General features: G+C 35.3%; 1 protein-coding gene across 1 annotated transcript in view; it reads left to right on the forward strand.

The window, feature by feature from the left end:
* Positions 1-635: 635 nt before the first annotated feature.
* Lekr1 (leucine, glutamate and lysine rich 1) overlaps positions 636-16801 on the forward strand; it is a 218895-nt gene continuing 202729 nt past the window's right edge. The window contains 1 exon segment of the mRNA XM_087186421.1: positions 636-746. Within this exon segment, the coding sequence (XP_087042547.1) occupies positions 717-746 (30 nt within the window). The 5' untranslated portion in view covers positions 636-716.

Consider the following 16801-nt stretch of genomic DNA (forward strand, 5'->3'; position numbering starts at 1 on the left):
AGAAAAAAAAGAAAAATAATTGGCACTTGGCTTCTGATGCTTTGACAATTCTTGTTCAGTGTTTGCATATCATATTTAAGCTGGGAACTAATTTTTTTGTACTTCATTTAAACTAACATTGATGCAACAGTTGCTTTTCTTATCTGTTGAAATGAAATACTATATTTAGATTTTTTTCTGGCAGCTTTTCAGAAAAAAATTGATTTAAAAAATACTAGACTAAATAAGTCTATTTAAAATTTTGCAGTTACTCTGTATACAAAACAAATAGTAGTAAACTATAACAGAAATTACTATTGGACTATGAAGTTCTAACAAAATAGAAAATAATGCCAATTCAGCAATCTCCCTCTATAGCTTTTTTGTTCTGTGGCCTAATAATGGAGAAAATCTCAGTTGCACCATCTAACATTGAGATGATGAAACAAACACCTGTTAAAACAATTATCATCATGCATTCAGTACTCTTAGGAATTTATTTTTTTGTTTTTTGTTTTGTGGTACCGGAGATTGAACTCAGGACCTTGCGCTTGTGAGATAGGCAGCGGCACCACTGAGCTAGATCCCAGGCCCTACTCTTAGGAATTTATAAATTATCTTAATTTGAATTTTCTTCACACTTTTTCAGTGCTAACAATTGCCTTCAACGTTTGTAGATCATTTTGCTTCAAGGCTCTCTCAATATATTTTGGGAAATTACGGATCGTCACATTCCCATGCATGCTTTACCTGAAGAAATCCAAAAGGTATGATATTACATTATATTATTACAGTATAATATTAAGGACATTTTAGCAGTTAGGTAATTCTAAAACAGGGGAGTGAATTTAGAGGTTTTATATTTATTTTAGTCATAGAATATGCAATGAATTGGTGAGTAGGAGAGGTAATAATCACAATGGGCAGAATTGTGGAGTTCCAATTCGGTGCAAAGAATATTTTTTTCTGTGAAAGGAGACACAATTCTGACAGAGCATTTGATGTGGTAGTTATGGGGGACTAGTGAAAAAAAGAACCTAGAAATGCCCATATTTGTAATTTTTATGATGCTAAATTTCTCTCTCTACTGGCATAAGCACTTTCACTTAGGCCAGTTTTTAAGCCCTTATAAAAATCGACTCATTTAATCTGGCTAACAATCTTTACAGTTTCTATGCTCCTCTCTCCTCTTTTAATTTATATCTGTCCTCAGGCAAAAGCATTTCTTCCATATTTAGGTTGGTGATCTATATATGGTTATTAAAATAAAGTTAAAAATGTCTCTTTGAAAATATTTGACTTAAATTGTGAGATAAAACCCCCAACTTTAGTTATTACCCAGTTTTTGTACTACTGCTACCATTAATTCTTAATTAACTACTGATTTGTTCAATTTTAATTACAAAATTATAGTCACGTTTCAGATAGACTGTTGTGCTTGTTGCTTTGGGCTGCCTATTAGCAGTCATCATGCCATTTATTTAACTTGATCCTTATTCTTGGTGCCTGTCCTTCACATTTATGTAAACTGCAACTTAGCAGGAACTATAAAGGAAATGTAGTTATCAGAAAAGATCTTTGAAATCATTGCATTTAATTTTCTTTCCTTTTGAAGTATAAACTAGTAAGAATACAGTTTTCAGCTGTGTGTATTTAAACTCACCTGAGAAATGGTATTTATGTGTGTTTGAAGACATGGGATGGCCTTCTCACCTGAACTGAGTTCCTTCCATGTACTGGCCGAACTGTGATGGAAATTAAAAGAAACAGAGCAAAACAAAACAAAAAAATCTACAAGAAACAATACATGCACTTCAGTTCCTAATCACTTGTCAGGAAAAAGATATAGAATGACAGTTTAAAACCAAAACACCTCTACAAGATAGTATGGTTTAAGTTCCATATAAGATAGTATCTGTTGTGAGAATGAAGAAGTCAGAGAGAGTATTCCTAGATGTTCGGATGATCAAAAAGGGCTTATGCCGAAGGTGGAACTGAAATTGGTCATTGAAGGCTGAGTATTTCCATAGAAGGAGGGCAAGACAGCCTAGTGCAAAGGAACAGAAGCTTCCTAGTGAGAAAAATCTGGCCAGTGTTTAACAACTTTAGTGTTTTGAATACATAAAGTGGGTATTTATTTATCTGATACAGTTTTCATGAGAATTACAGAATTTTTTCTGATATTTGAGATACTTTAGAAGTAAATTGTTTAGAAAATGCTAACACAGGCATTTCATAAATCTGCAGTTGGGTTCTACAGTGGAAATGGCAGGCAGTTGTCCAAGCAGAAGTGAAGATGGCGGGAGAGCCTCAACTGCTTAAATTCCTGGACAAGTGTGCTGCTTGTAGCCCTTTTGCTGCCCCGTGTTTAGACTATAAAGTATAGTTTTGTATTTTTTAAGGCCTAAGTTACTTACATTTCTACAAAAATAATGATTATTCCTATTATGTGCCACACATTGCTCTGGGTGCTTGAGTATAAAGCAATCACAATGTGCATATACATCTCAAAGCTTATAAAGCAGTCATAAATATTTGTTTTCTGTAACTTCTTACTTGTGTTTGATTTGTCTACATTGTCTATAGTTTAACTTATTTAATTGTTTAGAGATCAGGCAGTATATCTAGTCACCTTACATACATCGCTCTATACAGAATTGTGTTACAGGTGTTGCAGGTATGGATGTATAGGTTGAGGATACCTAATCTGAAATTCAAAATGCTCCAAAATCTGAAACTTTTAGCACCAACATGATACTGCAAGGGAAAATTTCACAATACCAAAACTTCATTTCAAGTATATCTTTATTAAAAATATTATATAAAATTATCTTCAGGCTATGTGTATAAGGCATTTGTGGAACACACATGAATTTTGTGTTTAGACTTAGGTCCTAGCCCCCAGGTATCTCATTATGTATTTGCAAGTATTCGAAAATCTGAAATCCTTTCAATCCTAAGCATTTCACAAAAGGGATAATCAGCGTGTGTAATTTGTAGTGATAACAAGAATAGTTCAGAGTAGAGCCAATTCACTTTTAAGATAAAGGAGAAAAAAAGATTTCTAAAATAATGGCTTGGAAAATGTTCTCCATTTCTTTATAGAGAAAAAAAGGACTTGAGGTGGGTGGATCAGTGGATAGAGATGGGTATTTCAAAGGCTTTTTTTTTTTTCAATCTTTCTTGTTCTTCTGTTAACTTTTTGTGTTATATTCTGGCTCCTCTTTCTAGAGAAGCCCTGCTGGGTTTCCTTTTTTTCTGTATAGACAAGGAAGGTCATTGTAGAAATCAGAGAGGAAAAGGTGAGGAGGCCCTTTCTTATTTCTTCCTTTCTGTACTTTTGCTATGTGATATGGAAATGGATGGTTGATACATTAGAATGTGAAAATGACTATAGTACACTGTACTGTTAAAAATAGAATGAGTAGTAATAGAGAAAGGAGAGTTGCAAGAAAATATGAAGGTGATGAGGGAGATGGCCACCAAAGAACAAGTATGGAGAAGAATAATGATGATAATAAAGAATAGTTGAGAGAGAAAAGTGGCCTCTTTTTCCTGTGACAGCTGCAGCAGGGGAGGCGAGGTTCAGCACGTAGCTGTCACACCCTTATGTCTGGCTTCCCTTCACTCTCCCTCAGTCCCTTGGTGATGGGCTGGACAACTTACCTCAGTATCCTGCAATTTCTAAAGTTTGCTCTCTGGGCTCTTCTGACAGGAGGTGCAGCTCAGGTGACAGCCGTGGTATCCTGTCCCCTGAGCAGATGCTCCTGCCACCCCTCTGAGGAATGGCCAGAAAACTGCCCCTAAGGTGGCAGAGATCCAGGAAAGATCTAGGCCTGTTATTAACATCTAACATTCCCAAACCTCAAGAAGCCATGATTAACATAGCTAGCCCTCCTAGAGATTTTTTTTTTTTTAGGCCCTTCCCCTGCAGAGAAGCTGCAGCTGTCAGTCAAGCAGCTGCTTCTGAAGTTCCCTGAACTGCTGCTATGATGACTGCAGCTACCCTGTGGGAAGTATCTATCCAGACCACAGGAGGCTTGAAGTTGGATCAAGCAGCAAGCTCCAATCAGAAGGCTTGAATTTAGAACAATTTAGACCAATCAGCAGGCTTAAATTTGGACCAATCACAGGCCTGCTGCTGCTATATAAGCAACACTGCCCTCCCATTTCTTGAGTTGGGCAAGGAGAGATCCTTGTGGTGCACTGAACTGACCTGGAACACAGGCCCTGTCTAAATAAAACCTCGTCCTGATGGTCCTGTAAATCTAGCCATGCTTTATTTGTCAGACAAATGGTATCAGTGTAGACACCATAGACCTTATAAATCTCCTTGAGATTCTTATGCAGTAGTGTGGACAGAGTGGTTGCTTTAAAAAGAGCTGTAAACACAAGAGGCTGATAGCCCTAGAGAGCTTCGAGACCAGCAGCTGACAAAAAACAGCAGCACTGTCAACAGTGGTGTCCAGCAGTGACCAGCAACCAGTGATGTTGACTGGTGGTGTCAGGCATTGACTGGTGGCAATGTCTGATAGCAACAGATGAGTGGCACCGACCAGTGGCAGCAATTGGCAGTCTAAGACCCAGAGCTGTAACATGAAGATGCTTGGAGCCCCAGAAGGCTGAGGGCATTGCCATGCAAAGCCTGTAGCCACTAGCAGAGCTGCACTTGGCCAATTTGTGATTTCTATATAAATTCAACAGGAGGACCCTCAACTGATTATTGATGTTGCTAGAGAATCCATTGTCTGGTTAGAAGGTGAAGATTGTTAAATCATCTGGTCTTATCTCCTGAGGGAGATAATCTTTGACTTTGTATCTTGGTCTTTTTGCTGTTTTTTTTTTGTTTTTTTTGTTTTTGTTTTTTCTGTACGAGGAATTGAACCCAGGACCTTCACATTGAGCTACACTTCCAATCCTTTATTTTATATTTTGAGATGGTCTAGCTAAGTTACCCAGAACAGACTTTAACTTGGCAATCCTCTTGTCTCAGCTTCCCAGAGCGCTAGGATTACAGGTGTGCATTGCAGTGCCCAGCTTTGTTTTGCTTTTTAATACGAATTTTTTTTCTTTTAAAGACAAGGTCTTGCTGTGTAGCTCAGGCTGGCCTCAGACTTGAAGCAATCCTCCTGCCTCAGCCTCCCTAGGGCTGGGATTATGAGCGAGGACCACCATGCCTGGCTTCACCACAACTTTTTTTTTCTTGGTACTGGGGATGGAACTTGGGACCTTGCACTTTCGAGGCAGGCAGCAGAACCACTAAGCTAAATCCCTGGCCCTTCACCACAGTTTTTGACTAAGCACAGAATACATCACTTCTCAGACTTTCATGTTCTTAAGTGACAGAAATGTAAGCAAGGGCCATGGGCTGGACAGAAAGCCCACTCTTTGTCACCTTCTGGGCTTTGCATTTTACTTGGGTATGTACTTAGACCATATTTCTAAAGCTGCTTTTGCTCTGTGCTAAACTGATTTCTACCTGTCTCTGATTACAGCTAACAGTGGTACTAGAATTTTCATCTAGTATTCTGAAACAATGCAGTACAGTTCTGTGTTTAGGATGTTTTTTGACACAGTTAAAAATGAAGACAACATTTATAGATCAGCAAAGTAATAATTCTTTACTTTTTATCCTCATGAATATCAATCCATTTTAGATACGTGTTGAGTCTCTAGGGAAAAAAAAGATGACCTTTTTTCTTTTTGCTGTTTTTGTTAGAGAACATATGGAGACATCAAAACAACAGCAACAAACTAGTAGAAAAATCAGTTTGCACAAACAAAATTGATACCGTGTTTTTTTTTTTAGAATGGTGACAAAGTGAAGACTTGTGTAGGATTTTAGCTTCAGGAGATCTTTATTACCATGGGACACAAAGTAAAATAAAGAGATCAGAGTTGTTTATTTTGCAAAACAGAAGTAGCAATGCAAGGGCTGGAGAGCACACTGTTCTTTCTGGGATAACAATCCCTTTCCTCAGCAGTAACAGCTCATTTTGTCCTGTTTCAGTAAAGTAATTTTAGTACTTTGGAACTTTGAAATTTATTCAGAATAACAGTTTTATATTTCCAAGCACAGATTGCCATTGCCAGAAAAAATAAACTTAATTTTCCAGGTCATTTTGGGCCACTGTGGCTAGATTCAGATTTTGTGTTGAATTAGAACAGAGGAAAAGGAAAAAAAGAAAATGATTATAGAAATGTTAGAGCTAGCATCCTGCAAAGTAGTGATAAATAAATGAATAAGTTGTGTGTGTGTGTGTGTGTGTGTGTGTGTAGGTGTTTTCAAACAACTGCAATTTAAAAACCTTATGACAAAAGATTTAGGAAGCTGTATAATTTATGGAAAGAGTATCACTTAGTAGTCTGATCCAAAGAATTCATTAGGAAAAGTAGTTTTTTTTCCCCCAAATATTACTATGAATCTTGAAAAATCTGCATTTGTCAATTTGTAATAAAAAATATTTTGATGACTGGCCACAGAAAGTCATAGAGTTTTCTAAAGTTAGGATTCCTAACAGATATTGGAAGAAATATACTTTGGAAACATACTTAGATAGACAAGCTTATATCTTACATATTAGGAAGCCAACATTTCTGATATTGCTCAATAAAATATCTTTGTGGATTAATCTATGATATTTTAATTCAGATTGATTTCTTTATATTATTTTGAAATTAAACTTACTGTCTTGAGATAACTGTAGATTCACATGCAGTTGTTAGAAATAATACTGAAAGATTTCATGTATCCTTTATCCAGCTTTCCCTGGAGTAACATTTGGCAAAACTAAAGTACGGTGTCATAGCTAGGATATTGACTAATACAGTCAAGATACAGAACAAGGATACCTCATGTTGCCCTGTTCCTCATTCCTTTTTCCAGCCCATGACCTTGATAACCATCCATCCGGTCTCCAATAATTTTATTTCAAGAATGTTATGTAAGTGGAATTATGCAGTGTGTAACCTTTGGGATTACATATTTTCACTTGAATTTTCTGGAGCTTTATTCTGGCAGTTGTTTTGAGGGAGGGGAGGGGATGTAAAAAGGATCAAGATGCTATATGTAAGTGCATTAATAGCCCATGATGAGTATATTCATCATGTATCATAAATACAAATAATTTGTCTTAAAATATCATCCAACTTCTTAGAAAAGTTTATTCATTTTTATTTATTACATAAATACACTCCTTTGCTTAATCATGTACCTACTGAAAAGCACCTGGGTTTTTTTTTCCAGTTTTTTATTTGTTTTGGTTTGGTTTTTTGAGGCAGGGTCTTGCTATGTGGTCCAGGCTGAGGTTGAACTCACTGTGATCCTCCGGCCTCAGCCTCCCAAGTGCTGGGATTACAGGTGTGTGCCACCACACCCGGCTTTTTTCCTATTACATATAAAACACTATAAATGTTCATTTATGTGAACATATGTTTTCATTTTCCTAGGATAAATTCTTAAGAGTTTTAATTGCTATATTGTATGATAGTTACAAGTTTAATATTTTAAGACATTGCTAAATTGTTTTCCAGAGTTTATCAATTTATAGTTTCACCTGCAATATCTGAGTGATTCAGTTTCTTCACATGTTTACTAGCATTTGATATTGTCACTATGTAGTATGTAGTGCTATCTCATTGTGGTTTTTTTTTCTTTTTTGGTACTGGGGATCGAACTCCAGTCCTTGGGCTTGCAAGGCAGGCAGCGGAACAACTGAGCTAAATCCCTGGCCCTCATTGTGGTTTTAATTTGTATTTTCTTAACAGCTCATAATGTTGAACATCTTTTCTTTTTTTTATTTTATTGGTACATTTTAGGTATACAATATAATGACATTCATCATTGGAAATTTGTATCTTTACGTAATCTATCTTGTTCTCCCTGCCCCCTCTTTACCTGCCCTCTCTTCAGCCAAACACCTTTTCTCATACTTATTAAACATTTGTATATCCTCTTAGGTGAAATGTCTCTTCATGTCTTTTGCTCATTTTAACTATTGAGTTTTGAGAATTCCTCATGTATGAAGGTATTGACCAGATATATGGTTCGAAAATACTATCTCCATCATCTTCGTGGGGTTTTATTTTATGGATCATGCTTTTGTTACCAAATATAAGAATTCTTTGACAAGTTTGAATCCTGAAGATTTTCTCCAGATTTTTCTCCTAATGTCTATATCTATATCTCACATATTTTTATATATTATATATACATATTCTGCTATCCTGGATATTGAATCCTGGGCCTTGTAATAAGCTATGTGCCCCTTTTTATTTTAGACAAGGTTTCACTTATTCACTCAGGCTGGCCTTGAACTTTCAATCCTCCTGCATTAGCACCCTGAGTAGCTGGAGTTATAGATGTGAGCCCCTGTACTCAGCTGTAAAGTCAGATTTTTATGTTTTACACTTAAGTCCATGATCCATTTTGAATATACTTTTGTATATGGTATGAGGTTTAAGTTAAAGTTCTTTTTTTTTAAACCTATGACTAGTCAATTGCAATATTTGTAGAGAAAGCTATCTCCTTCATTGAACTCTTTTTGAGCCTTTGTAAAAAGTCAGTTTGGCATATTTATATAGGTCTATTTCTAGATGCTATATTGTTCCATTGATCTATGTACCTTTCCTTCTACTGGTACTACATAATCTTGATTTCTTTAGCAATGTAATATGTCTTGAAATTAGAGTGATTTCTTTCATTTTATTCTTATTTTTCAGGATTAATTTTAGCTATTCTAGTTCCTTTGGCTTTCTGAATAAATTTGAGAATGATATTGACTATACAAAGCATCTTTCTGAGATTTTGATAGGAATTCAATTATACCTATTTATCAACTTAGGGAGAATTGATATCTTTACTGTTTTCAGTCTTCCTACCCATAAACCTAGTATGTTTTTCCCTTTATTTATTTAGATGTTCTTCAATTTAGTTCATCAGCATTTCATAGTTTTTAGCAATAAATTCTGTATATAGTCTGTTAGGTCTATACCTAAGTAATTTAACTTTTTGAACAATTGTAGTTGTGCGTGTGTGTGTGTGTGTTACTGGTGATCAGATCCCAGGCCTGACACATGGTAGGCAAGCACTTTAACATTGAGCTACAACTCCAGTATGCTAATTTCAGTGTCCCTGTGCTCCCTAAAAGTTCATACAATTGATTTGTCTGTGTGTATCTTGAGTCATACAACCTTTACCGAACCTACTCATTTGAAGAGTTCTATTATAGATTCCTTGGGATTTTCTGTGTAGATAATTATGTCATCTCAAATAGAGACAGTTTTGTTTCTTCCTTCTAATATGTATAAATTTTATTTCCTTTTTCTACCTTATTGTTTTGGCTATAACTTCCAGCACTATATTGAATAAGGGCAGTGAGAGAAGATATTTTTGCCTTTTCCCCCCATTCTTAGGCTCAGAGCACTCAGTTGTTCAGTGTTAAGTATAATGTAGCTGCAGTTTTCTTTTGTAGCTGCTTTGTACCAAGTTAAATTTTAAGTTGGTAGTGCAACAAGTTGACTTAATAAAGAGAAAAGATCCTACTGGCTTTGTGAAATGGTCAGGTGGTTTGTATGACTATGTCTTAAAGGATCTACTGTCCTAGCTCAAAAATTTTCTGCCAATCTGAGTGAAATTTACAAATTAGACACTATCTTGAGCAAAGGTACTTTTTAAAATGCAAAACTTCTTAACATGGTTAACATTTTATATTTCCGTCATTTTTGGCTTTGTTGAATAGTTTATCTGTTTCCTTTCTCTTTATAGAAGCAGAAAAAGCATAGGATGGGTGGGAGAATAAAGGAGGCACAATTTTTGGAGCAGAATATGTCTCTGTTGGGTAGCAAAAGAGTACTAAGTGCCTTTTCTAGTTAAAGTAAAATCAGGAAGTTTGAAAAGGAGCTGAAGAGTAACGTTTCAAAAAGTTTGTATGGTTTCTTAATTAAATAACTATGATTTCAAAATCATAAATAGTACATTTAGGAAGTTTATTTTTTAATTTACTTTCAAATGGTTTTGCATTTGTTTAATATACTGCATTTGTTAATGCTCCTCCAAAGTATATAGCCCTTTTGTCAAGAATGACAGCATGTCATTATTTTACTTTCAAAATATAGATAATATAACACCAAGTTATAAGAATTAAGCACAAATTATATATCACAAAAAAAAAAACTTTCACTTGTGTCATTTGGGAGCATAATATAGTATTTCATATCTTCTCAAGTTTCACAAAAATGTCCTAAGTAATTAGCCAATAAACACACTAGGAATTTGAAAAGGTTGTTACATTTTTTTATGTTGCAATTTTGCTTACAGAAAATTATTTGTAATTTAATAGGATTGAAAACTTGTGTGCAATATGCTTATTTAACATAGATCATTGGGATTTGAGTTATATCGGGACATCTGGAAATCACTCGTGTGGACCTATTTTATAATTTTATTGTTTTGTTTCCTAGATTATAATGACTATCACGTTTTCTCTTTGCTGAACCTCTATAAAATCTCTTCTCTAGAATGTATTGCTTCACTAATTTCAGGTTTTTGTTCCCTTGATTGCTATGATAATTGTTACTTATTCTAATAGTTTTCACTGTGTGAAGTTTATAGTATTTCTGTTTTGTGCATCATGCTGCATCTTCACCCAACAGGAATTTTCTTTGAATAAGGAGAGAATATTTTGCCAGGCACAGGACAAGAACTGAGATTAATAAGCAAAGGTTAAGGATGAAAATGTCTCAGAATAAGTGATACAATTTTCAATTGACAAAGAGGAACCAAAACTCAAGATGAGCAGAGGGATTGTAAGAAAATAGCCATCTGTTCTGAATTAGTTCAGGTTTCTTGACCTGGATAAATTATTTTCCTGGGGGCTGATAGTATCTTTGAAGGCATAACAGAGCCTTTCTTGGTATCTTTGAGGACTTGTAGAAAGAGGAAGCTGTTCCATTATGAAATGCCTATAAATTATAACCAGTGAGCTTAATTTCAGTTCCAGACAAGGATTTAGAATTTACTATTAAAGGGTGGTTTTTGCAGATAGATATTAGCAAAAATAACCCATGGACCAACATTTGTACATTAAGAGGCAGCATGCAGCCTTGCCATTTCATTTTTTTGTAGGGTTACTAGATCTAGGAGGTCATGGACTTTTATGAAGATATTTGATAAAGTTTGTCATAATATTCCTAAAGAGAATATGAATAATTTTAGGTTGTTTATGAAGATAACTGGATGATTAATAATCAGATGAAGGTTGTACCTGAAATGTACTGAATAATGGATTGGTATCAATCAAGGTGACATGATGTGGTAGGAAGTTGTAGCCTCAACTTTGTTATATTCGACATTTTTAAGTCAAAGAGTTAGATGGATAAAGTGACTTGTAAGGATCAAACTTCCTGAGAGAGAAAACTGATAGACGATGGAATAGCTGCTTTGTGAAGTAGTTTCCTATCCTTTGAGATGTTGAAATAGAAGCTGGACAATATATCTAGGATGTAATAGACTTGATGAATCCATCCAGAACTTGAACCAGATTATGATTTCTTTGAAACCTGAAGTTTTATAAATCTACAAATTTTGCTGTCAACAGCAGTTAGAAGGTTAATGTAGTCATTCACCTACTGTATTGTGGTATTTATTTATTTATTTTTCCCATTAAGTTTATTGGTACATTTTAGGTATAAAATACAGTTACATTCATCATTGGGATCTTGTACCATTTCATGATGTATCTTGGTTCTTATTTGTTCCCCTTCCCCTGCCCTCCCTTCACCCCCTCCACCCTTCCCTATTTGCAAAGACTTTGTTTCCATGTTTTTCCTTTTCTCATATTTTTACTTTCCCCTTCTTTCCGTTCCCCTACCCCTCCCACACTTCCCCTGCTCCTTTAGACTTTTTCTTCCTATTACACAATATCAATTCTACATTTTTAAAATTACAATATCAAGACCTAGGAGACATTACCACAGATTTTACAGAATTTAAAAGGATATAGAAAGCATATCACTAAAAACTTTTTTGAAATAAATTTGACAACTTCTAAGAAGTACCTTGGAAGACAAATTAATGAAACTAACTCTGGAGGAAATATAAAATTTGAATAGCACCTATTAAAGAAAGTATATTCCTAGCTTGAAAAACCTACCTATATGACAACAACAGGCTCATATACATTTTAACTGATAAATTATGTCAAACATTTAAAGCAGAAAAAAGAAGGAACACTTCTCCCCTCATTTTAGGAAATCAACATTGTGCTAATCCTAAAACTGGATAAAAATAATAGAAGAAAAAAGTATGAACATAGATAGAAATCTGTTTGACAAAACAAACTATTAGAAGTCAGATCTGCCAGTATGTAGAAAGTGGTTTTATTATAGGGATGGCAGTGTTGGTTCAGCATTGGAAGATCCACCCCCAAAAGTCATCATTTTAACAGAGGAAAGGAAAAAGCCGTATGATCCTGTCAGTAGTTGGAGAAAAACTATTGGACTAAATTCCACAGCCGTTCATGGTAAAAGCTATCAGGAGACTAGAACAGAACGCTCTTGACAGATCAAAGACATGTACTCCATCCTTCCAGCAAAAACTCCTTATATGAATGGAGAAGATACAATGCTTTCTCCCCAAGGTGGGGAACAAGGGCAGATATGCCTGCTCTTCATCTGTCCATTAAACTTTGAAACATAGGCCCAAACCAAAATAGTCTGGCAATAAAATGACACGATTAGGATAGGATTGGCAAAGTAGAAGTAAAATCTTTATATCTAGATGAAATGATCATCTACAGAGAAAATACTAAGAAATCTCTAGGAGTCCCTAGAACTTGTATTTAAATTTAGCAGGATTAGAAAACACGAGGTATATATAAAAATTCAGGTCTATGTATACTTCTAGAAATGAAGAACTGGATATTGAAATTTAAAAGTTATGTAGGAGTACAAAGGACCTAGAAAAGTGAAAAGGAAAAAAGAAAAAAACAGTGTTGGAAGACGTTTAGTACCTAATTTTAAGACTTCCTCTAAAGCTACAGTAATCAAGGCAGTGTTGGTGTAATGAAACACATATAGATCATTGGAATAAAACAGAGAATCTAGAAATAGAACCACACATATATGGTCCACTGAGTTTTTGTGCTTGCGCAGCAGGCAGCGAAACCACTGAGCTAAATCCCTGGCCCAGGTTCCACTGAGTTTTGAAAGATTATTTAATATTAACATTTTATAGAATAGAAACTCAATTCAAAAAAAAAAAAAAAGAAACTCAATTCAAGAGCAGAGGAAAAGAGTGTTTTGAGCAAATGGCACTAGAACACCTGGTATCCATATATAAAAAATTAACCTCAACCCTTTATTTCCATACATAAAAATAACTTGAAGGGATCTATGAACCTAAGTATGAAAGACTAAAACTATAAAACTTTAAGAAGAAATTATAAGGGAAAATGTTTATGAATTTAGGGTAGGCAAGAATTTCCTAGGATATAAAAACCATGATGCATAAAAGAAAAAAAATTGATAAATGAGATTCCATCCAAATTTAGAACTTTAAAGGACATCATTAAAATGAAAAGTAGTCCTTAAACAGACCATATTTACAATGCATATAACCTATGATCAGAATATATAAAGAACTCTTACAGCTCATTAATACACAACCCAATTAAAAAGTAGACACAAGAAGTTGATAAATAGCCAGTACAGCACAAGGAAAAGTGTGCAACACTAGAATCAGAAAAATACTAATCAGCACAATAACAAGACTGAATTATACACTCATTAGGGAGATTAAGTTAAAAGTTTTAAAAGAACAAATGTCAGCTTAGGTGACCAGTTAGAACTTTCTAATACTGCTAATGTGAATGTAAAGTGATAAAACCATTTTGGAAAACAATATAGAAATTTCTTATATTACTGTTAAGAACTAACAGTCCTGTTCTTAAGTTTTTACTTGAGAAGAATGAAAACACATGTTCACAATAGATTTGTACATACAAGTTGAGTGTCCCTTATCTGAAATTCTTGGGGCCAGAGTGTTTCAGATTTTCATTTGAAATCCACTTGATCTGCAAAAAGGATAGCTACTCCTGCTTTTTTTTTTTTTTGAGTTCCTGTCACATGGAATATTGTTTTCCACCCTTAAACTTTCAGACTATGAGTTTCTTTTTGAATTAAATATATTTCTTGTATGCAGCATATTGTTGGATCTTGCTTCTTGACCCCTTCTGCCAGTCTATTTCTTTTGAAAGGTGAATTGAGACTATTAACATTGATGGTTATAACTGACACATATTGACTTATCATTGTCATGACTTTTTTTTGTTGGATTCTCCCCCTTTGTGTTTAATTTCTTGTCGTGCCTGATGGATTCATTCTGCTGGGCTTCCTGGGGTTGTGATCCTCATTATCTTTTCCTAGGATATTGTCTAAAATTTTTTGGAGTGCTGGTTTGGTATTCACGAAGTTCCTAAGGTGCTCTTTTTCATGAAAGTGTCTTATTTCTCCATCAGTTTTGAAAGATAGTTTTGCAGGGTACATCAATCTGGGTTGGAGGCTGTTTTCCTTTAGGGCTTGGAATACATCACTCCAAGCTCTTCTTGCCTTGAGGGTTTGCGCTGAGAAGTCTGCTGTGATTCTGATGGGCTTTCCTTTGTATGTGATTTGTTTCTTTTCTCTTACTGCTTGTAGAATTTTGTTCTTCTGTTGGGTTTCTGGAATCTTAACAATTATATGCCTATGTGTAGATTTTTCTCGATCAAGGCTAGTTGGAGTCCTATATGCCTCACCTATCTGTATGTCAAGTTCTTTTCCCCTGCTTGGGAAGTTTCCTCCTATCACTTCTGTGAACAGTTTTTTTTATGTCATCTGCACTCTCTCCTGTTTCTTCATTGACTCCTATCAGTCTTACGTTATTTTGCTTTGCATTGTCTAGCAGCTGCTGGATTGATTTCTCGCGGTCCCTTACAATTTTGAAGCAATTTTTCTTTTCCTGGTCACTAATTGCAATCTTATCTTCTATATCTGAAATTCTGTCGTCACATTGGCTCACTCTGCTGAGTAAACTTTCAGTGGAGTTTTTCATCTCCTGGAAATCTGTTTGCATCTGTTTTATGGATTCCATTTGTTTCCTATGTTGGGATTCCATCATGTTCTTCAGCTCCTCTCTAGATTTATTAATCATGTCTTACACTATGAGCACAATCTCTCCTGTTATTTGAGAAATTATTTCTGATTTCATTTTTTCCAGATCCTCTTTGTTGCCAGTTCAGGGGGTCCAGGTGGTTGAGTATCAGAGTGTTCCATCTTGTTTCCCATTGGGGTTGCTGTAGGTGATCTGGAAGTCTGATTCTGAGACTTGTTATGTGTCTTCTCATTTCGACGGGAGGGGAGTGGGGGTTGCTGCTGGCGGGGGAGGGGGGGCTTAACTCCTGTGTGCTGGCGGGGGTGGTATAGCGACCCGGAAGCCTCCTCCTGTGTGCTCCTGTTGTGGTTTTTAATATAAAATTTTTATTATTAATGTTAAAATGAGCAAAATTTTATTTTATAAAGTTTTGTTGTTAGTTTGTTCCAATCAACATTTGTAAGTGATAGGTAGATATGGTACTATCACTCTTAGTTATAAGAGCAGTTTGTATAATCTCAAGGGAAGGTTGCATTAAGAAAATGTACTTGAAGGGCCAGGGATTTAGGTCAGTGGTTCTGTTGCCTGCCTTGCAAGCACAAGGTCCTGAATTTGATCCCTGGTACCCCCCCCCCCAAAAAAGAATACATACTTCAATAATCCAAAAGTTGATTTCAGTTTTAGTGTATTGGAGCAAATATTTTACAAAGCTACTTCTTTTTCTTTTCTTTTTCGGCTACTGGGGATCAAACTCAGGACCTGGCTATTGCGAGGCAGGTGTGGAGCCACTAAGCTAAATCCCCAGCCCTACAAAGCTACTTCTTATCTTTTGTGAAAAGCAAAACAAGCAGAGGCTACTTGAGGGATATTTATACTTGGGACAGAAAAATGAACCATCTTTTTTCTGACTTTGCTGAAATTCCATTTATCACTGCCCCTATGTTGGTCAGAACCTCAGGCATACTTTCTGTGAAGGAAAAGGATTTAACTGACACACACGGTAGATCAGTACTGTAGAATACAGCTGATTAAAGAGCTAGATGCTGGTTTTAAATAGATATGGGTTTTAACCTCAACGTTTCCAACTCTCAGCTGGTTATTAACTACAGTAGTCTCTGATTTTAATCTATGAAATGGGTATAACCGAACCGCTTAGGGGGAAAAGAACTGACTTGGGGAGAAGAGATTAAGTTAAACATGTTTTTTATGTTTGTGATAGGATATTAAATTCTGTAAAAATCACAAAATGTCAAGACAGAGTAAGAATTTAGAGTTCATTTTGTTCAATGTCATTATTTTATAAATGAGGATAATAAAATCTGAAAAAGCCAAGAGGCATCTCCAGGATCATAGAGCATTTGGCAGTAAAAGGTCAGTGATTTTGTCCAACTTTATGGAAAACTCATCTTAAAATAAGAACTGTAAGGATGTTTTCATCATTTTTAGTTTTATTTTATGGAAAGTATTTCAAGAGTAAATCTTTCTTAGAGATACTGTCAAGAAATAATTACTCTGAGAGACCCTTTTCTATTAGGCTCTTGGGTCAGAATCAATAGGCTATTTAAAAAATTTTATCCAGATGTAGGCAAGGTCATAGTTATTACTCCATGACAGAGTACACTATAAATTTACTTCATTTAACCAGCAAAGTTGCAATAACATCTTCAGGTGGACTTTATTTTTCATAATTTAAAA

The sequence above is a fragment of the Heterocephalus glaber genome, unplaced genomic scaffold (genome assembly GCF_053883595.1).
Source record: "Heterocephalus glaber isolate CG9 unplaced genomic scaffold, H.glaber_assembly_v1.0 deba00001504, whole genome shotgun sequence".
NCBI classification, from domain to species: Eukaryota; Metazoa; Chordata; class Mammalia; order Rodentia; family Bathyergidae; genus Heterocephalus; species Heterocephalus glaber.